The sequence below is a fragment of the Phyllostomus discolor genome, chromosome 10 (assembly GCF_004126475.2).
Source record: "Phyllostomus discolor isolate MPI-MPIP mPhyDis1 chromosome 10, mPhyDis1.pri.v3, whole genome shotgun sequence".
NCBI lineage: Eukaryota > Metazoa > Chordata > Mammalia > Chiroptera > Phyllostomidae > Phyllostomus > Phyllostomus discolor.
Genome location: NC_040912.2, coordinates 15,641,172 through 15,664,577, shown reverse-complemented (window position 1 = coordinate 15,664,577; position 23,406 = coordinate 15,641,172). Strand labels below are relative to the sequence as shown.

The 23,406-nt window shown below is 43.6% G+C and overlaps 1 protein-coding gene across 3 annotated transcripts in view; it reads left to right on the top strand.

Annotated features, from left to right (window-relative positions):
- Positions 1 to 23,406, top strand: part of DNAH11 (dynein axonemal heavy chain 11) — a 256,071-nt gene that overhangs the window by 174,562 nt on the left and 58,103 nt on the right. For all 3 annotated transcript variants that reach the window (XM_036010519.1, XM_036010518.1, XM_036010520.1), the window contains 8 exons: positions 3,395 to 3,508; positions 5,559 to 5,702; positions 6,324 to 6,506; positions 7,990 to 8,091; positions 11,358 to 11,492; positions 15,598 to 15,768; positions 19,193 to 19,428; positions 20,616 to 20,738. In XM_036010519.1, the coding sequence (XP_035866412.1) occupies positions 3,395 to 3,508; positions 5,559 to 5,702; positions 6,324 to 6,506; positions 7,990 to 8,091; positions 11,358 to 11,492; positions 15,598 to 15,768; positions 19,193 to 19,428; positions 20,616 to 20,738 (1,208 nt within the window). The remainder of the gene's footprint in view (positions 1 to 3,394; positions 3,509 to 5,558; positions 5,703 to 6,323; positions 6,507 to 7,989; positions 8,092 to 11,357; positions 11,493 to 15,597; positions 15,769 to 19,192; positions 19,429 to 20,615; positions 20,739 to 23,406) is intronic.

Here is a 23,406-nt window from a genome sequence, read left to right as displayed (position 1 = left end):
AACTCATCTGACAGGTTATGGAGTTTTTCAAACATGAAAGAGACACATAATATTTTTGTAGTTAATGCATACCAAGAAATAAAATGATCCTTGCACGTATTTTTATTTTATCCACGAGGCTTCATTTAATTATAAATAACAAAGACTAACTGAGCACCTGTTTCTTCCCTGGCGCTGCGCTCGAGGGTAGAGATGGCACAAGGTGACCTCACAGAGCTCACATGGCAATGGGAAGACTGACAGGAGACACGCGACACGCTGACAGACAAGAGGGTTTGAAGTAGTGATGCGGGATCTGATAAACATCAATAGATTCGATGGCGAAAGGCACTATTGTAAATTGGGTGGCCATAGAAAGAAGGTCTACTTGTAATTAAACCACACAGAGGCAAGGAAGGTCAACAGCGAATGTGTGCTGTGGGCTCCCGTGTGTTAGATGCTCAGCAAGGCGCTAGGTTCTACGTGGTTATGAAAGGTGTATATGGACCCTGTGCTCCTATAAAAGTTGGGGTATCGAGGCTTAATACGTGAGAAGCAATTAAAGGGTAATAAAAGTATATTGCCACATTTAATGTCAGGGTTTAGACGCTGCTTTGCTGTGTATATTGACAACCCAGGCAGACAAGCAGATTGAAATGGTTGCTTCAAATTCATAAAATAATAAAAGATCCCTCAAACCACTGGTATGGCCAGCAAAGACTTCATGAACACCAGCACCATCCAGCCTGTGAAAATGAGCTCTTCCATCTTTGACTTAACCAGCTCCAAGTCTAAGGATCCTCTGATCCCTGTTGGGAACCACTGTGCCTGTTTCAGAAGCCGTAACCCCCCTTGGCTAAGGCTGAGTAAAAAGGCCTTAGGGACAGAAGCCACTAAGGAGACAAAAACTTATTCCCTCTCACATCCCCCTGCTTGGCACGGGTGGATGACTGGCTAGCCAATGGCGGGTAAGATTCCTCAAGGAAGGAACAACCTTAGACAAGCACAGTGAGAAGGGACCACCAGGGAGGGACTTAAGGGACTACAGAATAGGGGTGATGGACCCTCACCCCTCAGCTTTGTGTGGCCTGAGTCCTCAATCCACTGCAGGAAGTCTCCCACTGTCTTGGCTACTTTGTTTTGCTGGCCTGACTCAAGCCTGAAAGGATGCCAGATAAGGGGGATTGCAGCCCTGTAATATTACAGGCAGTTCCTGGGGCGGTCAGGCCTGAAGAAGAGTGCATGAAGTCCTGTGAGTCCTGCTGTGCTAAGAATACCCTAAGAATACCCTTACCCTTACAAGGACACCAGTTGGATTGGATTAGGGCCCACCCTAACAAGCTTGATTTCACTGAATGGCCTCTTTAAAGCCCGATTTCCAAATAGTCACTTTCTGAGGGACTGGGGTCAGGGCTTTAACCTAAATTTCGGGTGAACATAATAAGTATTCTGACTTCATCCTCTCGCTGTATCCACCACTAAATTTCATGAGCCATCTGCAAGGAGCTGTTGACTGATAAAAGTTCTGGTGTACCCAAGGAGGGGACTACTGCAAATCTCAGCTTTAGCGGACAGTGGTAGAGGGAAAACACCCACGCTAAGCAGTCTATGTAGCTTCTCCCCCTCTGCCAGGGTGAGCCTTGCTGGCACCGCCCCAGAGCCATGGGGCGGAGGGAATTGCACGCAGAGGCTTCCCGAGTCACTGAGGTGCAGAGCATTTTCACGGCTCTAGTGTTTTCTCACTTTAGGGTGAGAGGTATGGGGAATGAGAAATAAGTTCACCTAGAGTATTTTTTATTTGCATTTGTGTATTTTAATTTATTAAATGTTCAAGATTTCTGTTTTTAATTATTACCCCCAAATAATACTCCATTAACAGTAAAGGAGACAGAAGAAGAATGGTAGCTCCCAGTCTTACAGAAATAGCACCTAAAGAAAAACTCCTTGTTCCTTCTAGTACTAAAGATCTGCAATCCTGAGTTCAGTTTTGGAATGATGCTGTTACAAATGTAACAAAAAGCTTTTATAGATTCATTATATCCCTATGGAAAATAAATACTTGAGGTAATAACTCGCTCAATCAAATACACTCACTCTCTCTTCCAGCCGTAACGGTATTCTCTAGCACACTGAAAATGTAGTGTTCTTAAAATTTTCATGGTCCATTCCTGGCAGTTTTGAGGGCTGTGGTTTTGGAGCGGTTCCCGGTAAGCATGCAGAGTTTTCTTATTTCCATTAACGGTAGCTGTGTATGTCCTGGCAGGAGATCGCGTATCTACCCTGAACGAATTACGTATGTTCCTAAAAGGTGTGGTATACAGCAAAATACTGGTTAATCAGGAGGTGGGTCATTACTGCTAATAAAGCTTTAGTAGACAACACAATTTGTTGTGAGTACTGTTTAATTTTATGGTAGAGTTAAACCTGTTCATTCCAAACATGCTGGAATAGAGGCAGTTTGTTCACACTTTACATTTCGTGCCTCACCATCACCTCAGGAACGGTCTCCAGGGTGGCCAGATCCTGGCTCCCAGCGCCACAGCTTTGAACTTCAAGTGTCTGCTGAGAGCTGCAAATGTACTCTTCCTGGCCATTCAGATTCTATAGGTGTCCTAAGAGGAGGAGGATAAAAACTCCAGTGCTTCCCACTTCGATGTGGTTCAAGTTGACCTGCGTGGTTTCCCTATGTCCATATTACACATGTTCATGTTGTGAGGCTGGCACAGCGCCCCCTCTGGCACGTGAAGACTGCCACTGGACCCCCAACAGGAGAGTGGACGTCAGCATCAGCGTTCCACTGCCAAAGGCAGAACTGGACCATTGCGGCTCTAGGTCCTCGCCAGGTCCTTAGAGAGACCAGTAATTAGTCTTTAGAGAAAGTCTATCCGTGGCTCAGCTCGAACAGCATGGAATGGTATGTAGTAGGCAGCTGAGCAAGAAAGCTTTACATCTATTCCTAAAGCAGAGCCAACATGGCTTTTAGGCCAATGTTAGCGAGAATTATGTAGGGGATTCTGGCAAGAATATTTTGTGGTCTAAATTACTGGGCCAGCCTGGAGTTTTGCTTGTCCAGGACTCTCTGAAAAAGGAATTGGAAGAACAGAGGAATCACTTCAACTTGCCTTTCTTATGAGTGGGACCTCACAGTTAAATTAGTCAGAGCCCCTCCTGGAGCATATTGGTGCTTGAATCCATTTGCGTTGGCACTTGCCTTTGTGTACTTTGTGCCTGTGCCGAGCTTTGTATACACAGTGCGCCTGAAGGGAATTAGTCTTGAGACAGAAATCCTCACCTATTCAAGATGCAGACAGACGCCTTATTGAACTGTGGTCTGACTCCGCCCCCATTTTTCAGCAGCGAGATCTAAGGTGATCCTTTGTGTTTGTGGGTTTGTGTGCTTTCCCTCCCTGATTAGGTGACGGCCATTCAGACCGAAGTGTCCCAGAAACAGAAGGAGTGTGAGGCCGACTTGCTCAAGGCCGAGCCTGCGCTGGTGGCCGCGACAGCTGCACTCAATACACTCAACAGGGTAAGGGCGATTACACGGGGATTCCTGAAAATAACATCAGAAGTGTTCAGAGTTTGGCTCACTGAACTGAGAGTGAAGTCCATGCAACCAACCACAGAGTTCTTAAAAAGAAAGATAATAACATGGAAACAAACCTTTGAGATGATCACTATAGTCCAACTTCCTTTCCCACCCAGGAGTCTGTCTCCCCTGTACTCCCGTGAAAGGCACTTCCTGCTTAGCAAATGGATTTGACCCAGATCCAGTTGTTCCAGTTATGCATTGCTTTAAGAACTAAGGGGGTTGGGGAGGATTCTGTATTTCCTCTGGAATATAAAACATAGCAATAATGAGAGCCGCTCACAAAAAGAATGGCGGGTGGGAACACAGTACTTAAGGTTGGCCCACGCCATTTTCCTTACATCATGTTATTAGTTAAATTCCATTGAGTTTTCGAACTTCCATATGAGAAAATAATCTGTGACAGTCAGAAGGGTGGTGTAAGGAAAAATGGGATTGTGGGCGATGGTATTTGAAGCAGCTAGTCTTGTCCTTGGGCCCTAGGAGATCCCGGGGGAGAACCCCAGGGGCTCCCAGGCCTGAGGTTTTGAGGATTCAACTTCAAAGAGAAAAGGATCCGGCTTTCACTGCTCTTCAGAGAAATATTCAATTCTTTCTACGAACTATTTTGTAGGAGATACTAATTGTGACAGTGAGCAAAGAGTTATTTACATACGTGTTGCTGAAAATACGATAAAGCTGGAAAATAAAAAAGAGTATGAGTATACCTTGATTGAAGATTGATTATTATGTGTTCAGGTACTCTGCCGCCATTAAAATGATGTTGTTGAGTACTAGTTAGCAACATGAGAAAATGTTTATGATATATTCAGTGAATAAAGCAAGTTATAAAACAGGAGGCACTATCTGGCTTTTTTAAGGAGGAATATGCATTCATAGAAAAAAATTGCAAAACAAAAGACAGTAGTAACCTTTTATCTCTCAGTAATGACATTTTGTATTTTCCTCTTTATTTTAGAGCAATAGAATGTGTATTTTCTGCTTTGTGTTTCTCTACATTTGCAACTTTTTCTCTGAATATATCATTATTTACCAGCAAAGTAAATATCACTGAAATATAAAGCTGAATATATATATATATACATACATATATATATGTTTGTGTGTGTGTGTATATATATATATACATATATATTTGTAAATGATGATGATATTTCCAAATATGGAAGAATCTTGGTTAGCTAGCTCTGTTGTCATCAGCATATGTTAAATCTTTACTTTTGCTCCTATTTTCCCTTGTTCTGTCCTTTGTAGTCATTTCCCAAATAAATAGGCAGTTTATGGTAATGGAGCAGAATTAGGTGCAACATCTAATGAATATATTATGTAGCTCATGAAATATTACAGGAAACACTCATTTTTTAAGTCTTGTATCATGAACCTACATGTGTTTGTTATAGGTACCAGTGCCCTTAGGTATTTGCCCTGATACCTGTAATTTATACCATTAATACCACCTTCAGGTAAATCAACATTCCAACATGGGAAGATTAAGGAGCAGTGCAGGAAGTAGGTACAACCTGTAGGGGCGTCCTCCCATTTGGGAGTCATCATAGTGTAATGGAAGATGTTCCTTGTACGTGTTAAGCAGGCAAACACAACTAAGAGCCACTGAACTAAGGGATTGTGTTCCTGGGAGGACCTGGGTAAAATGCAAGTATGTTATATAGATGGGATAGAACCCACGAATACCTGAAAACCTATATGTTTATAAAATTTCCTGACTCAGCAAGCAAGGCTCTGCAGGACTGGTATACCAGATGAACCATGCTTTTGCTTAGTGGCCAAAAGGGGCAGTGATGTTTCCAGAGCAGCAGGAAGGTGCCCGGGGGGAACTGAACTTCTTGGAATTCCTGGGTGGGAGGCAAAGAACTGCCAAACCAAGACGGGTGTGAAAAGGAGAGGTGGGAGGCCACTGAAGGCCTGCTGGGTGACTCGCAACCCTTCTGCAACCTCCTCTGGTCTTGAATGGGTCTGTGCTTTTCTTCAGGTCAACCTCACTGAGCTGAAAGCCTTCCCCAACCCCCCGAATGCGGTCACCAACGTCACTGCGGCCGTGATGGTGCTTATGGCTCCCCGGGGCAGAGTGCCAAAAGACCGAAGTTGGAAAGCAGCCAAAGTCTTCATGGGAAAGGTATCAGACAGCCTGGCAGGATAAAAATCCCAACAATTTCTGTTTTCTGTACTGAGTTATACCTGACAGCCAAAGATGTTCCCATCAAAAGAAAGCATCTTCGTATTTGCTTAGGGTCATCTGCTGTATGTCCTTTAGATGTAGATTTTGTGTTTGCTAAATTGGAGGTTAGCTTGGAGTTATAGCACACCTAAGTCCGCCCAGCAGCCATTGGAAGGTTGCTAATTATTTGCAAAATTATAAAAGCAGTTAAGTGTAGGAGGAAGAAAATTACATGAATTTCTTAGGCTGGAAAAAATGTTACTAATGTACAAGAAGGTGACGCAAAGGGGCTTTGGACTATGTGATTTTCTTTTTCTTTTCTGCCTTTTTTTTTTCCTTGTGAGTGCCTCCTGTGCAGGGACCAAGTATTTTACCCTGGGGTAGAAGAGGCTTTAAAAGTGTCCATTGCTAATTCTAACTTCATGCACTAAAGCCTGAAAAAGTCAAACAGTAGGATAAATGCAGCTTGCCAATTTTGCCTTTGTAATGTGAGTCCTAAAAGCTGATTTTAACTTTTGATCTTGGAATTTTCTCTGCAGCCAAAGTGGGCTCATTGCAATAAGTCTTTTTGCTTTACAGGTTGATGATTTTCTGCAAGCCTTAATTAACTACGACAAAGAGCACATTCCAGAGAACTGCCTCAAAGTGGTGAATGAACAGTATTTGAAAGACCCAGAGTTTAATCCCAACCTGATTCGGACCAAGTCTTTCGCAGCAGCTGGTCTCTGTGCTTGGGTCATCAATATCATTAAGTTCTATGAGGTATGAGTCCTAATCAGGTGGCTTAGAGGTGGAATTCACAAAGGCCCATAAATATCTTAATTTCTAGGCCAGCAAAAAAATGTAATTTGGTAATAATCAAATAAGATAAGGTTCTAAGAATGAGACATGAATGTGTCTGATTCAAGAGAATTCTATGTAGGATGATACTTGAAATGTTAAAAACTATCTTTTGTTAGGGTAGAATGAATAGCTACTTTAGATCAAATGGCAGCAGTTAATTTGATTTGATTAGAGGAAAACTCGATGCATACATTAATTCTATTTGTATTAAAATACTAATTTTATTTTGATTTGGAACAACTGCACTTCTGGATTCATGTTTCATGAAACTTCATCCCTTCTCTCAAAGTAAAAATTCACACCCTCTGTTGTAGACTTAGGGAGATGAGGAACTAGCCGTTTTTGTTTGTTTTCGTATTTTAATGACAAGTAGATTTTTGCCTGTGTAGGGTCTGATCTAACGTTTGTACTTGGGGTGGTGTAGAGGTAGGCTGATCACTGCATTTAGTCATTCGTTTATCAAATACTGTTTGTCTGTCCACTGTGTCCCCAGTACTTTGCTGAGTACTGGGTGTAAAATGGGCCAATGCATGGTCCCTAGCTCTGAAAACCTGTCTCATTTTTATCTTGGAAAGTTGTGTGTTATATTCAAAAGCAGAATTGCTGAGCAAGTGCCGAGTATAGCCAACATGGTTCTGCACACGGGAGCCCGTATAGAGGGAGTCGGGGCAGGTTGCCACTGGTGTGCATTGATGTGTGGCCTCTCTCCACCGTGAAGTGCCCGACCCCTCTGGTCTCCTTGCATCGCGAGTGCAAATACAAGCATGGAGTCACACTGGCTGCATTCTTTGTTGTTTTGCTATAAAATAGGAAATAAAATTTAATTTCCTTTCTCCTTCCCCAGCAGGAGAAAAAAATTGATCCACCTAAATTCTCAAGTGACCCATTCAAAAAACACACACTTGAGGTCAGCAGGAACTTGGGAAAGAAAGTAAAAGTATGGTTAATACTGTGTGAGGATATCTCCCCCTTTCTGGGTCCAGAGAATTCCTCCACACTTATTTTCTGCCTTAAAGTCAAGACTTGCTCCCAATTTTAGCTACAGTTCCTGCACACTGCAATTTCTAGTGATGCGAGGCTTATCTCCAAATTTTCTGACAAACTAATTTCAGTATCTTAATGGTGTCTGGCGCATACAGCGCTTAATGTATATAGAGTGCTTGTGACTCTGATGTCCAGAACAAATGAGTAAATAGTGGACATGGAAAGAGTTCTTGGAAGGTTATGTGGAGTTTTGCTCTGCCATCAGGTAGTTAGTACCATGGGTAAGAAATAAACAACCAATTGCTAGGTGAATTGGAGATTTTAACTGTAAAGCTTCCAGCAGATGTAGGATTGAAGGATTACTTGCCCTCCTTGCCTGTTCATTACCTGGTGAATTAAGTCCCATGTGGATTTTCAGGTCTACTGTGATGTGGAGCCCAAACGCCAAGCGTTAGCCCAAGCAAACTCAGAACTGGCTGCAGCTACTGAAAAACTCGAAGCTCTCAGGAAAAAGCTTGAGGTAAGTGCCAATGATAACCCTTGAAGAAGTTCCCAAGAGGTGCTACCCCTGCGTGCCTTGCCCCCGCCTTTCCCTAGGATCCCACCTTCAGACACGCTACCAAATCAGAATCCTTCCTTCACAATCCCTACCAAAAATGGCAAGGAACTGGATCTTTCATTAATGTCTTCATTTACATACTTTTTTAGTTACTTTAAACAAATATGCGGTAAACATTAATTTTACAAAAGTAATCTTTATTCATTTGTAAAATCTCTCACTGTCAGTTTGACTAAAACCTTTAGAAAAATGTCTTACCCTGGAAGGCTAGCTCAGTTGGTTCGAGTGTTGTCCTGATGTTCCAAGGGTTCAGTCCCCGATCAGAGCACATACAAGAATCAACCACTGAACGCATAACTAAGTGAAGCAACAAATCTCTCTCCCTCTCTCTTCCCCTCCTTTTCTCTCCCCTTCTCTCTCTCCTCCCTCTCTCTACTCCCTCTCTCTTTTCCTTCTTCCTTTTTCTCAAACCAATAAATTTTTTAAAAATTTAAAAAGTCTCCATCTATTGTTGATGGTTTTATATAAATACCAGACGCAACTTAGTGTTCATAGAAAAAGTGACGAGGGTGCTGGAGACAGCCCCGTGGGACCCGCCAGTCCAGAACAGCTGTAACTGTAGACTCCGTGGTCCTGTGGACGTAGCCTGCCACCGGCTGAAAAGAATTGCCCACGTCACCTGTTTTCAAAGACCCGCAGCCTAAGCAGAGGTTCACATGTCAGTAAGCTTTAGAACTGAGTTTGCAGACACGGAGAGAAGATGACAGAGTAATCACCGAGATGGCTGTGCGAAGAACAGGTTCCCTCGGTCCCCCTGCCAAGAGTGGATTTCCAGAGAGCAGTTATTAGCACACCGATCTCAGTTCCCATCAAGGTCCATTCAGTTCTCCGTGGAGACACCATGACTGGTCCTGCCAAAGACAAGGTGCCTCCGCATCGTTTCTGTCTGTTCACACAGTCAGATCAAGGTTGGAGTCCACATTCTAATTTTTGCCAGCTCGGCCATGGTGGTCTCCTGCAGCCTCACACTTCTCCTCCCTCCTCCAGAAGGGGAATGCCTCCTGCTGCCTTCTTGCCTAGAACAGCAGAGCTGTGTCTGGTGGCAGCATTGGTGCTGGGGCGGAAATTCATTTCTGCCAGTGTCAGTCTGTACCTATTCGTCCTTTCAAGTCTTTCCCTCTAGCTTCAGACGAGACGATGGCCTCATCTTACATGCTGAGAGAAAACAAGAACTGCCAAGTCAGAGCACAAGAAGGGCCAGCATGTCTCACAAAGGGGCCTAAGGAGCGCCACAGAGCAAGTTCAAAGTCAGCCTCTTTAGGGCAGCAGCTCTCCAAGTGTGTTCCCTAGACCAGCATCAGTGTCACCGGGGGACTGGTTAGAAATGCAGACTCTTGACCCCACCCCAGACCTCCAGACAGGGAGCCCAGAAATGTGGGTTTTATCAAGCCCTCCCCGTGGTTCTGATGCATACTCAAGTTTGAGAACCACTGAGTCAGGGTGTCTGGTCAGCTGGGGTCCTAGCACTGAGTCCTTCCTTCCTGGCAGAAGACATGAGACTCGTGGGTCCGAGACCAAGGACTTTATCACTCACAGCGCAGCACGCAACGTGAGCTCCGTGTTTGCATCACTCCCTATGCCCCCCCGGTTCCCACGGGAGTGAGGCACTGTGGACCAGATGATGTTGTACACAGTGGGCTGTGTCACAGCTGAGAAATCCCAAACTTAGAAACCCCCCAAGATACAGAGGGCTGTAAGGAAGCCCGCCCAACCTTTGCCCCCGGGGTGGGAGGGAAGCATATCTTTATTACTCTGGTCAGGAGCAACTCTGTCTTCTGCCTCAAGAGAAACACAGTCTCTATCTTCCAAGCCAATTTGCTATGCAAATCTCTTGGGAAAGATAGTCCAGAACAAAGGCTGTCCGAGAAACAAAGACTGGTCTCTGAATACCCAGCTCCCCTTCCCAGCTTTAGGAAATGAACTGACATGTCATTTCACACCTTATTCCATGCATATTTAGGCCAGCCCTGTGAGTTGGGTAATGGTATTAGTTCCACTTTTCAGATGATGAAACTGAGGCCCAGAGAGCTCACCTGACGCTGCTGCTCAGCTGGGAGAAGAGTGCAGATATGATGGCAGGGGTCTGATACCAGAGCTTACGTGTGCTTCTGTGTTTTGTAAAAAAAACCACAAGTGCTTTTAATAACCTAAAATATTTTTAAAGAGTCGCTGCTTTAACAAAATTAAAAGTAATGATGTAATCACTGAGTCATGGACAAATATAGGCAGTTTCTAAATTATGAATAGGGTGTATCCTACAAGTTTGCTTACTAAAATCTCTTGGAATGGTGCACGTATTTACAAAGGCAATAGTATAAATCATATGTAGGGTAGCTAAAACCTGCAGGTACCAAGATGCTGTAGTAAGGTGTCTCCCAAGAATTGGATATCTTAGTCAAGGCTGCTGGGCTGTCGTGACCAAAAACCCACTTAGAAACCCTTAGGTCCGGAAGGAAACCAGGATGACTTCAGGAAATGGGAGGCTGCTCTGAGTGTCCTGTGGTGTCTCTCAGGGGTCTCGTGACTTTTCGTCTCTCTTCCCCTCTATCTCTTCTGTTTCTTCAGAGTTCTTTCTTCTGCTTTCCCATACCCCTGGTGGAAGAAGGCCCCTCCAAGTAGAGCCCTCCCAAATGTGGTCCTCTCTCTGGTTCTTTTGACGCTAATGACAGTAACACACCTCTGAGTTTCAACCCCAAGTTTCTAGAAGAGACAATCTGGCTGGCCAGCCGGGGTCAGGTTGCTGAGGTCTGAAGGGGTTCAGTCGTTAGCCCCTCTCTTCATTGCCCATGATACAGACCAAATGGGAAACGAGCAAAGAGTCAAGAGGTGGAGAACCAGTGGATGACGTTTATCGTTTAAGGCTTAGGCCCGAGAGAGAGGGGGCAGCGCAGGGCACGTCCACTCACCCTGTCACTGACGACCCTCTGCCCCATGCAAAAGAAAGGCAAGGAGGCCACACGGCAAGCTGGCAGCCTCTGGTGGCATTCCTTCTTCGCCAACGTGTGTGCCAACGGGGCAAAGGTCAGAGGACAGATAGAGGTTTGGTTCATTTACTGCGAGGTAATAGATGTTTTAAGATGATAATATCATTAGATATTAGAAGTTATTAGAAGTTCTAACTTCTGTCTTATTTAAAAATGGCTCAAGTTCATTTGACTCTTCCTCAGGACCTGGATCGAAATCTGAGCAGACTCACAGCGTCATTTGAAAAAGCGACAGCTGAGAAAGCTCGGTGCCAAGAGGAGGTGAACCAAACAAACAAAACCATTGAACTAGCCAACAAACTCGTCAAGGAACTTGAGGCAAGTTAGCCTTTTCTTCCCAATTCCAGTTTTTTTTTAAATTTTATCTTTATTTGCTGTCAATGGTAAGTAAATAGACATGGAATCAACAATAAAGGAGAGTATTTAATCGTCAGTTCACACTGGACTTCTAACTTGCCCAAACTAAGAAGTGACAGATCCTATGTATTTGGGGGGGGGGGTATAGCTATGAACTCAGTGCTTTCCCAGATGTGTTATGGAGGTGGGAGGTAGATGCGCCAGGCTGGACAGCGAGCCCAAAGTGTGGGAGTGCGCGCTACACAGGTACAGTTTCCTCTTTTGTGTGGGCAATACTCTCTGAAATTAGCCAGTTGGGACGACTGCACGAGTCTGTGAATATACTAAAGCCTCACTCAGCTGTGCACTGTGAAGGGTGAATTTCATGACATCTGAATTACACCTTAATAAAACTATTATTTTTATGTAAGTGCTACCACAAAAAACATACCTGCACTGTTAGAAATGCATTTAGCCAACAAGGATAGAAAACCTGGTTTACAGTGGCTTAAGCACATGGGAGTTTATTTTTTACATAGTACAAAAAATTCCAGGTTGGCCTGACAATTGGCGATTGGACACCTCATCTCTCTCCATACCCTCTGCTTCTCCTGAGTTGGCAGGTGGCTGTTCACCCTCACGCATTTTGTGTAGCAGTCACGGATGGCTGTTTTACTTGCAGATTCAGGCAGGAGAGAGAATGACCCATGTCAGCTGGATTGTTGTCCTTTTATAAGAAAAACTGAAGTTTTCCTAGGAACGTGTTTAGTGGACTGTCACTTCCATTTCCCCAGCCAGAGCTAGAGTGACCACACGTGGCTGCAAAGAAGGCTGGGAAGAGGCAAACAGGGTCATCACGATTGGCCCAGCCAATCACAGTCCATCTCGTGGGGCTGGACACATTACCACCCTATTCAGAATCAGAGTTCTCTTAGCAAAAGAGAAGGGAGAACTGTGTTAGGGTTGGTTGAGCTGGGAGATAGCCTAACTTCTTATAAATATACTGCAGTTTTAAAAAATCTAAATTAAAACAAAAAACACACAAATTTAAACCCATTCTCTTTCGTAGTCCATTCTGCAAAGTCCACTCTCTCCATTCCACCTCAATAACTGCAAGCCTGTTCTTCCAGTCGTGAGGGCCAAAGGCTTCGGAATCACCCTTGACTTTTTGCCCTCACACCCCCCCACCCCCAGTCCGCAGCATATTTATTGTATCGCTCTGCCTTCAAAGCCACTCGGAATCCCAGCAGCCTCACCATCTTCACCTCTCCATGCTGGTCCAGGCCGCCAACACCTCTGCCCTGTACTACCACCCTCGCCTCCACTGTTACCTCTGAAGTCCTCTCCCTTCACTGCAGCCGAGTGACATTTTTAAAAATGAAGTTCATTCATGTCAGTGCTCTCTCAGAAATCTCCAGTAACTAACCGTCTAACTCTGCATACAGCCCAAAGGCTCTCCTGGCCTACAAGGCCCCAGGCGAGCTGGCTCCTGGAATCCTCCCATCCTCACACCTGCCACCTTCCCTCTTGCCCCACGTTCCCTGGCCTCGCTCTTGCTGCCTTTGCCTTTTTACCCCACGTGGCTTACCTTTCCCCCCTGATAATGACATTGCTGGCTCCCTGGCTTCCTTCAGGTCTCTGCTCAAAGTTCTCCGTGTCACCTGGTTTTCTCTGCTCTCCCTTCCTGAAAGAGCACGTCCCCTGCTCCCCACCCCGCCCCCTGCCCCACGCTCCACAGCTCTTACTCTGCTTTACTGTGTTTTGATAGCATTGATCCGCACACGGCATACACACTCACCCCGCACATATATGAGGTGCTCAGGAATGGGACCTCCATCTCTCTTCCACACAGCTTGAGCCACAGCATAGAGAACAGTCCCGCGCACATCATAGGCATCAATAAATATTTGTTGAATGGAGGAATGGGTGAGCTTTGGAAGTCTCCAATGCTTAAAAAAAAAAAAAAGTCTGGGGCCTTTCGAAGATTCATTTTTCTCCGGTAGTTGAGAAATTCCACCACTTCTGCTGGAGTTTACAACTGGTCCCATTTACAGTGGTGAGATTTAAGCAGCCGGAGGAAGCGTTCACCACTTGTGAAGTGTCTGAGGAGCAGAAAAAGCGTCATTTAATTGGGCTGCTTTCCTGGAGCAGCCACAGAATGTCTGAAAGTGCTATGAGGGGAAAACGGGCTTCAGCCTGTGTCTCTAACGCACGGCAATGTCTCCCGAAGGCTTACTTACTCAGAAGATTCAGATGGGTGGGAAACAGGTCAACTAGTGTTAACTAGCAAAAATATATAAAATAATATATGTACACACACACACGTGTGTGTATATATATGTGTGGATTAATTGAAGATGTCAGACCTTTTCCTTTGAGAATAAATTCTTTCTGACGAGAACAGGAGACAGTTAACTTCTGAAAAGCATTAAGACGGATGATTTTGTCTATATAGCATTGACCTGGAAGCTCAACCATTCAGCCTAATAAATCAGACAATTTATATTTAATCATTAACTAACTCCTGAGCTGAACAGCTGTTCAAAATTAGAAATGGGTCACCCAGCCAGGATGACATTACAGGCAATCTATAATGCATTAGAATAAAATTATAGTGATTTTTAACTGTCTAGAAATTTATTACAGGACATGTTCCAACCCTTAAACCCTTGTTAGCCGGTGTCAGTAATGATTTATGTTGCGTGGGTGGTATGGTGAAATTATCGACGAGTTCAGTAGCCAATAAGTCTATGTTTAGTAAATCTCCAGGTTTCAAAGCTGTTTTGGAGAATGGGGTGGGTGCACTTTATTGTTTAACATTTACTAACCAAAGAGACAACAAAGATGGAAGGAAGGCAAATGAGGGATTCCTTTTCAAAATTAATGTATATATTGCCTGTAGCCGAGGACGGAAATTAATGGATTCCCTGCAGAGGGTAGAGAGCTGAGGTTCCTTAGTGCTGGACTGGGGCAGCGAACCGGGGGTGGGTGCTCTGTGTTCAGCGAAGGAGGGAGACCGCGGTAACACAGCTCCGAGAGCCGTTCTCGCCCTCTCGTTTCATGGCCTCGGCGTCATGGGTGTTATGATGGCTTGCAGGCACCTGGCGCTCTCATCTGTTCTGACTCGTGTCACTTTTGTCTCCTGTGTCCTGTCTCTCTTCCTTCTTGAGGAAAACCGAATTCTGCAGGGATGGTCTTTGCTTATACTATCACATTGCTGATTTTTCTCTAGGTCCTGTTAATTTGCATGTGCTTAGAAGATACTCATTTTTAGCATGCATTGAAACAAAATGAATTAGTATCTTGCAGTTTAATTAATCCATAGATATTTATTGCAGTTTTATTCAAATCCAATATTAAGGGCTCCACATAGTTAACCTGAAAATCAAATTTTAAATGGCCATCCAACTGGATATAAGGACTTCAGCAGCATTCTTCAAATGTGTTACCTTCAAAGCTGGTGAAGTCTTTCTGATTTCCATGTTTTTACATATGTTATAGGTTCCGCCACGGATCAAGTGATTTTATTAGAAAAATAACCTGAGTTTTGAAACTACCAGCACTATTTTTTAATTGATAGAATTCAGAGTAGGTGGCACTTTAAGCCTTATGTTTTAATTAATTAACATGTGTGGTGTTGGTCATTTTCCTTTTTCTATAATAAGCCCATAGCCAGTATGTTAAAAAAAAAAAGTTTGCCAAGGGCAGGCTAGCACCATAGCTGAAAGCAGGGGATGTGGGAAGCAGCCAAGCTGCCAATTAAAAATCCTAATAACATTCAGTCTTGGCCACAGCTCTTGATCCTCCACTCTCAGAGGGACAAGAGAGTGACTGTCATCAGACTTTCAAGAAGGACCTCAACAACCACAATGAAAGAGTTAGAGCATCCAGCCGGAGAGGGTATGAGAGCTGCTTCGGAATGACAGGTTCCAAACAGATGAGACTGTAACGGTCCTGCCAACCTAGTTCCGTCCCGTTCCTTCTAAAGACTGGGCGTAGACTTAAATGTGCGCTAAAGCAACTACACTAAGGGTTTGTTACGTTCTCGCTCACACTGCAATTACAACTGAGTAATTCTATCTTCCAGTCGGAGAAAATCCGCTGGGGTCAATCTATTCAATCCTTTGAAGCTCAAGAGAAGACACTCTGTGGAGACGTCCTCCTAGCGGCAGCCTTCGTGTCTTACGTTGGGTCCTTTACGAAGCAGTACCGTCAGGAACTGGTGGACTGCAAGTGGCTTCCCTTTCTCCAGCAGAAGGTAAGCCCAGTTCCCTACCTCGTCAGCCTTAGGGCGCATCACGCTGAAATCCCAGCCGTGAAAGCAGTCTGTACACCAGGCTCTTTGTGCCTCTGGAGCAGCCACTGCCTGGAAATTCTGGTGTGAAGGAGATGTTCCTTGTGTTTTGTAGTTTTTCTTATTTTAATGATGGCTGAGCAGGAAGATGGAAAATATAAAAATTAATTATATAGAGATGTAGTTGTAGGTGGTAACAACCCTGATAACTGAAATCAAATTTGGATGGTTATGTTATGGTATCATTTGATTCTTTTTGTTTTCTTACTAATATCAGGAGTTGTTTGTTAAAGTATTTTTATGACTGCTTTCAGATTGAAAGTGTAGCATTTTGAGCATAAGTGTAAAAACAGCTCACCCTAAATTTGAACATTCAAATCTGTAAATGGAGTGAAATCATAGATTTGGAAGATTTGAAATCATCTAGTCTGAGATCCTCCTTGTAGAGAAAACCAAGACACAGGGAGTGTGAGTGACGTGACTGAGGCCACCTTGGAAAGGACATCAGACCTCTGACCTCCAGGCCACTGTGTTCCACGTAACACGGTGCTATCTCAGTTGATTAAAGCAGGTTCTTTGTGCAAACATCCGGCCCTTAAGATATCCCAACTCTCTCTGCGGATTAGTGTTCCCCATCGGTCATTCTGCTTCAATCTGCACAGTACCGCTGTCCCTTGAACGACATGGGCTTGAACGACATGGGTCCACATATAGGTGGGTTTTTAGAAGTAAGTATGCAGTCAGCTCTCTTTGTCCTCAGGTTTTTCATCCACGGATTCAATCAACTGTGATAGAGAATAGTGCTTTCAAACCGTGGCTGGGAATCTGAGGATGTGGAAGGCTGATTGTATGTGTTGTTCTACGTCATTTTATATGAAGGACTTGAGCATCAGGTTTGGGTATCAGTGGGGGGGGGGGGGGGGGGGTCCTGGAACCAATCCCCTGCCAATACTGATGGATGACTATTGTTTTTATGACATAAACACGTCAGTGGAATTTTTGCAATTTAAATAAAAATAAATGTTTTAGGGAAAGCGCATTATTGAAGGTGTCCCATAATTATGGCATATGTGGTCTTGAGTGTCCAAATGAAATTATCTGCAATTGTTTCAACCCAAAGTTGTTGTCTGTGGAGCAGATGGAGATGTGGCCAAGTTCACAGTGACGTTGCTACTCTGCTCAGTAATCAGACCTAGCAGTTTATAGACAGAGCCAAAACATGGAGTTATTATTGGTGTTAACCCTTCTGAGCCTCAATGTCCATGTCCAAGAATAAAAAAAAAAAAAGAAAGAGAGATACTCCCTTTGTAGAACTGCTTGGGTTAAATGAGACAATTAAAACAATGAATGTATGTGAATATATTTTGTAAACACTTAACACATTATAAATGTTGTTTCATTAACAAAACATGAGGAGAAACGGGGAGGCTTACTTCAGGGGTTCCCAATTTTTCCTTTGGAATGTGCCACTTGGTCAGTTTTCAGAAGATTCTGATCTGCATTTGGTGTGAGGATGAGTTCGGCTTAGCTCATGCAGGTGCTTCCAGCCATCTCTTTTCTTTGTAGTGGGAGCTTCTTGTCCAGAGCGGGGAGCCTCCTTCCTGTTTTTGCAGCAGCATCTCATAGTAGTACCTGGGCTGACAACAGGCCGACACTCATGCTGTTAGAGCCATGCTGACCCCACGAGGCTGGCTTTGCACCCAAAGGACTCCCTCTTTGCGCTGGTTTCCGAACTCATTTTCCTTCCATGGACTTCTTCAAGGGATTCTCAAAAGAGGAGTGGACTGCAAGGAAGGCACATATGGATGAGGGTTTATTTTCCTCTGCCTAAACCTAGGAAAAACACTTACTGTAAGGTGATGCTTGTATCATAACTGTCAAGCAAATCTTTTGATGAAAAAATTTATGTTGTCATACAACTACCTATGTGAATATGACACTATGAATAACATATCCTAAAATTTGTTTCTAAGAATTTAAATCTCAAAGTATTTCACGGTATTTAGGATATTCTTTAATGTGAGTCACCTGCTTTATTTCCTCTGCTAGATTAAACTGACCATATAAAAGGGGGAAGGCTGGTGTTCTCTTTGATTCCCTGCACTCCACTCCGCAAACAGTAGGTGCTCAAACAATACGAGTGATTGAATTACAAAACAAGACCTACATGTGTACCTTCTGCTACTCCCTTTAGCTTCAGGAATTAAAGTGAATTCAAGCTTCCAGTTGTTTCAAGTTGTTTTTTAAGTAGAAGGTAAGAAATTAAAGCCACATGTCCTCGGCTAATAGGAGGATGCTCATTCAAAAAGATACCAGTTGGCTTGTGTCTTTAAGGAAACTATCGTGTCAGATACCAAGGCTTCTTGTTCAACTCACTGGGAGATGGAGTTTATTTCTCAGATAACCATGTAGTCAGGAACAGGAGGAATAGTGTGCCACTTTTCCTATACCGATACCAAATGGCGTCGCAGCTTTTACTGTGGAAGTTTTTCCAGCATTTCGTTTACTGAAGCTCTGTGCCCAACCAACACGTCAACCCCCCACTGCTGCTGTGGCCGCCCTGCCTACCCCAGGTAGGGCTCTTCCTGTAATCTCTTACGGAGGCACGTTTCCATCAAGCCTTGGGGCTCACTCCCTTTCCCCTTGCTTGTTTGGGTGTCTCTGGACAGTGTTTTAGGTGTAGGAGGAGCTCAAGAAATGTGGGGTGATTGATGATCCAATGGATAAATTGATTTCCATGATCTTATTTATTTTTGGTGCAGTTGGTCCGTTTTTATAAGGAAGGACCCTTATTCTCTGAAATAGGTTTCTCTTTCGCTCTCTTCCTCTTGTTTAAAGGCCCCAGCTCCCCACTTTGCACAGTCACAGTGTAGGCAGAGGAGAGACTGTCATCTAAGTTCCTGGACACAACCGGCAAACCGATGGCATTCCAGTGGGCTGATTATATTCTATTAGTCCATCCCAGAAGGGCAAGTCCTTGCTGTGTGGTATCAGCCTGCAGTAAAAGATGAAAGACCTGAGCAAGATGCTGTGTTTTCGCATTGCTTATGTGGGGCGATGACTCCACCAGGCAAAAGCATTTCTGGTGTCCACCATTCTTTTGGTGTCTAAATTCACTCTCGCTTTGTTGGAGTAGCTATAGACGTACTTGAAGTCAGTAGATGCTGTAATGCACCAGGTGTGGAATGCTGCCAGTGACAGAATCCTAGGAGGTAAATAGTGGGCTTATTGGATCACATTGTATTTCATGATGAGAGTTCTATTTGGTTTCTCAGAGCCTAAGAACATTTGCATGTCTTCTCTTGGCTTGGATGTCTTCCCCGGTCTGTTGTTCTGAGTCTTTTGCTCTGCCACTAATTGTGTATTGTGTTTAACTCTGATTTTAAAGGTTTCAATCCCAATGACGGAAGGCCTGGACTTGATCGCCATGTTAACAGATGATGCTACAGTCGCCACCTGGAATAACGAAGGACTGCCCAGTGACAGAATGTCAACCGAGAATGCCACAATCCTCACCCACTGTGAGCGCTGGCCCCTGCTGATAGATCCCCAGCAACAGGGAATTAAGTGGATCAAGAACAAGTACGGAACTGACCTGAAAGTCACACATGTGGGCCAGAAAGGGTATGTGAAGTCTGAGGACTGGCTGTCTGGTTAGCTGCTGCAAAATGGGTCTGACTCCAGTCCTGACTTTTGTTAGACCTCGCTGCCACTTCGAAAATGGGGCAGTTTGGCATTGCTTGTTATCTGCCTGGCCCTGTTTCCCATGAAGTGGAAAAGCATGTATAGGCAGTATCCTGTCTGAAGAGGAAATTAGTTTGAAGGTGAGAACGAATACTGCATTTGAGAGGAAAAATATGTCGATTTCCTAAGGCCAAAAATGGAAATATGATGTACTGTAATCCTTCTCAAGAGCATTTGGCCCATCACATGCACTGTCAGCTGCATCTGTAGGCTTAATGTTATTTGCATTCAGATTCCTAAATAGGTGCTTTGCCTACTGTAGACTTCAACACGGCTCCAAGTCCCAATACTAAACACTTGAAGAGAACTTAATTTCTAGGTCAAGTATTACACGTCACTTTTGAGAACTAAATCTACTCTGAGATTTTCTGTCATTGGGTGTGATAATACTACCTGATAAGTGGAGAGCTGTCTTGTATGTAGCTGGTGTTCTTCATGTTGAGGAAATAGTTTTAGACTTACTAATATTTCATTTCGCCTCTCCATCACCTTTTCACATGTAAGATGAAATAAGGAATATCTTCAGTGTTGCAGATAAGTGTGTTCCTTGCTCATCTAAATACTTGGAGAAAATTATTTTTGAAGGAGACAGACTGTTTTTGAAGAGTGGGAATGAAGTAAAATGGTAGTTCACCACTTTATGTGACTGAACCTAAAGGTTTAAAAAAATGAAAGTTGGATAAAACCACAAGGTATTTAATGTAATTCGAAATTTTTATCAAGGAAGGATCTATGTAATGATTTTACACTTAGTGATGTCTAGACAGTTTCATTTATTTCCAATATGATTATTTTCAAACGTAACTAATGTCCATATGGGTTTATTAGTTCAAACTATTGAATCTCACTTGGAAAAAATAACTGAAATTTATCTCAAAATCTAATTTTCAATTTCTATGTAATCTAGTTAAGAAATAATACTACTTTATAAAATAGTTTTCTCTGAGTTAGTATGTCCCATTTAAAAATGGGACAGAAATATTAAATATAATTTAATATATTTAAATAATTTTGAACATTTTTTCCAGTGCTTAATTTTATTATCTCCATTCCAACTGAATTTTAAGGTTTTTGAATGCCATCGAAACTGCCCTGGCCTTCGGAGATGTCATCTTAATTGAAAACCTCGAGGAAACGATAGATCCCGTCCTTGATCCACTGCTTGGCAGGAACACGATTAAAAAAGGAAAGTAAGTGTTCCTGAATCTTTAACGTAGACTTTATGTTGCATGTAAGTTTGATCTTCAGCTTGCCTTTCTCAGCCTCTTCACCAGGCACGGTCATTCCGCGGAGCCTCATTCCAAATCCCAAGCAACCTCAATGTGATCCAGACTTTCCAACTGTTTGTTTGCTGGATTTCGGTTCATGTTACCCAGTTCCCGACTTATGGACAAAGAATTGCATTGCCACAAACCTGAGGGCAGTTGCTCCTTTATGAATGTATCCCAGTGTTTCTCTGACTTCAGCACTCTGAGAAACACCTTTTTAGTATGGTCACCCAAACTGCATGCATATCCCTTGTATCCTTATTTACTTAAGATTTTTCTTTAGACAATTTCAAATCCACTCACTATTTTTTTTTAAACCTTAGCCTCACTGCAGGTAACACCATCCTCAAGATTATGGGTTTGCTGTGCTAGCTCTATTTTTCTAATACACTCAAAATATAACCATTACAAAATGAATTTGTTGGTGGACCCCTAAAATCTCCCCTCACCCATCAGTAGTGGTGGACTACCTAAAAGCTGGAATACCCACACCGGGGTGTTCTAAAGGGCTGCCGTTTCCCCCTGGACACCCCACGCTCTAGGACATTCTCTCAGAGGCAGTGGAGCCATTTCCAAGGAGTCAGTGTGTCATTTTCTCTAAGTGTGGAAAAGGTCAGAGGCAGCAATTACGTCTCTATTCAAGGCAGCATGGCCCCGGGGGGAGGGCCACATCCCAAGGGCTCTTGGTGCCTCCTCCCTTGAGAGACCCACAGTCACCAGGCTTATCTCTCTGGGCTTTCTTCACTCTCTCTTTTTTCTTTCCAGGCGTGTAATTTCAGAACTTCCCCACCCCCTTCTTCTTTGACACCCCTCTCTGCCTCAGAGGTATCTGTCTCCTTTTTCATCACTGGATTATTCCTGCCAATTTTAAGTGGAAATAGGCCTACTTAAAGGTGACTGACTTCTATTTTTTAAAGTCTCTAACCAATGAGTATGGTATATATTATACAACTCACCAAGTAAATCCATTTACAGTGACTGACAACTTATAATTGTTTAATAAACCGGAGTTTACCCAGACATACATTTAGAACAATCTAATAAGCCACTTGACAAACTGCAACTCTAACATAAATATAATTGTAGCTGTGTCTGATGTTAAAAACACAGTGTAATATCTTGAATGTCACTAAAGTGAAATCCTTGTTATTAAGGTTCTGACTCCATTATGAAGACCAAAAATTTTTTGTTAGTGAAATATAGTCTCTAGCTTTAACTTGGACTTTCGATAGCACAGTTTTAGGTGTAACAAATTTGGTGAAAATCTCTCTCTCTCTCTCTCTCTCTCTCTCTCTCTCTCTCCCCCCCCCACCATATATGTATAATCTGTTAGGTTTTACTGAGCCAATCATATCATTCCAGCATTTTTAAAAGATCAAGAGAATTTAAAATGATACATAAGAATATTAAAAGCACTGTTTATCATGCACAGTTATTACCTTAACTCCTAGCTCCTAAACACTAGTGTGTAGGAACGGCCACTCGTATGGGGGTGAACTTCAGAATTGTGTCTTTGGTGCTTCCCTGTCCCACGCAGATGATTTTAGAGTGTCTTTGCCCAGAGAGCCCGAGTGCTGGTGAAGCCTTACACCTCCACCAGACACTGAACAAGCCTCTCAGAGCACTGCTATGGGCTGGGGGCTATACACAGCACTGGGGGGCTGCAGATTCAAAGCATGATGAGGTACAGATCCTGCTCTTAAAGAAGCTGCATTTCCCTAAGGGAAAGACAGACCTATAACCAATAACAGGAATGCAGTGCCATTGGTGAGATGCCAGAAATAGGCATGACAGGGAGTTGTTATTTCTATAGCAGAGACTTGGAAAGGCATTATGGGAAAAAATTACATATGATTGCATTGACCTTTCATGTGAGCCTCGAGAGGTGAGTTGGGCATTTGTCAGATAGACAGATGGGAGGAGAGAACCCTAGTACTCGAGAACTAATACCAAATAGCAAAACACGTGGAACAGCCCAACAGTTTTAGGGAACTGCAATAAGATCCGAATCAGTGAAGAGTCTTGTGTTGGGCAGGCAAAGAGGGGAGTGTGGAGAGATGGGTGGACTGGGAGAGACGAGGCCACAGAGGTTGTCGGGGCCCAGACCACAGAGGTCCTCGGGCATCCACAGGTGACCCGTAGGCTGGCCTTTTCCTGTAGGTTGTTATTTTTTTTCCCCCAAACACACTCAAGGGCCCTTTGCCCTCAGTAACATGAGATGACCGCAGCAATGGGTTTTGACCGAAGGGCCACACCTTCCTGGATAACAGACATGGGGTCTCATTTTTTCACTTGAGAATCGTGAATATAAATCTGTGGGGAGGCTTATGAACACTCTTAAACCTGCTGGGAGCAATGTGATCAAATTTGTTTCTGGAAGCTTGCACTGTTGGTGGTGTAGGGACATGGACCTCGAGCCGGAGTCTAATTAGCAAACAGTTACAGTAATTTGGTTGAGACATGATATGAGCCTAAACTAAGGCGGTCACTACAGATACAGAAGAGAGTAAACCAAGGAATTCTCAAGGAGTAAATGTCATCAGTTCATAGTCAGTGATTGGATATTGTTGTTGGTAGGGAAGAAGAAGGG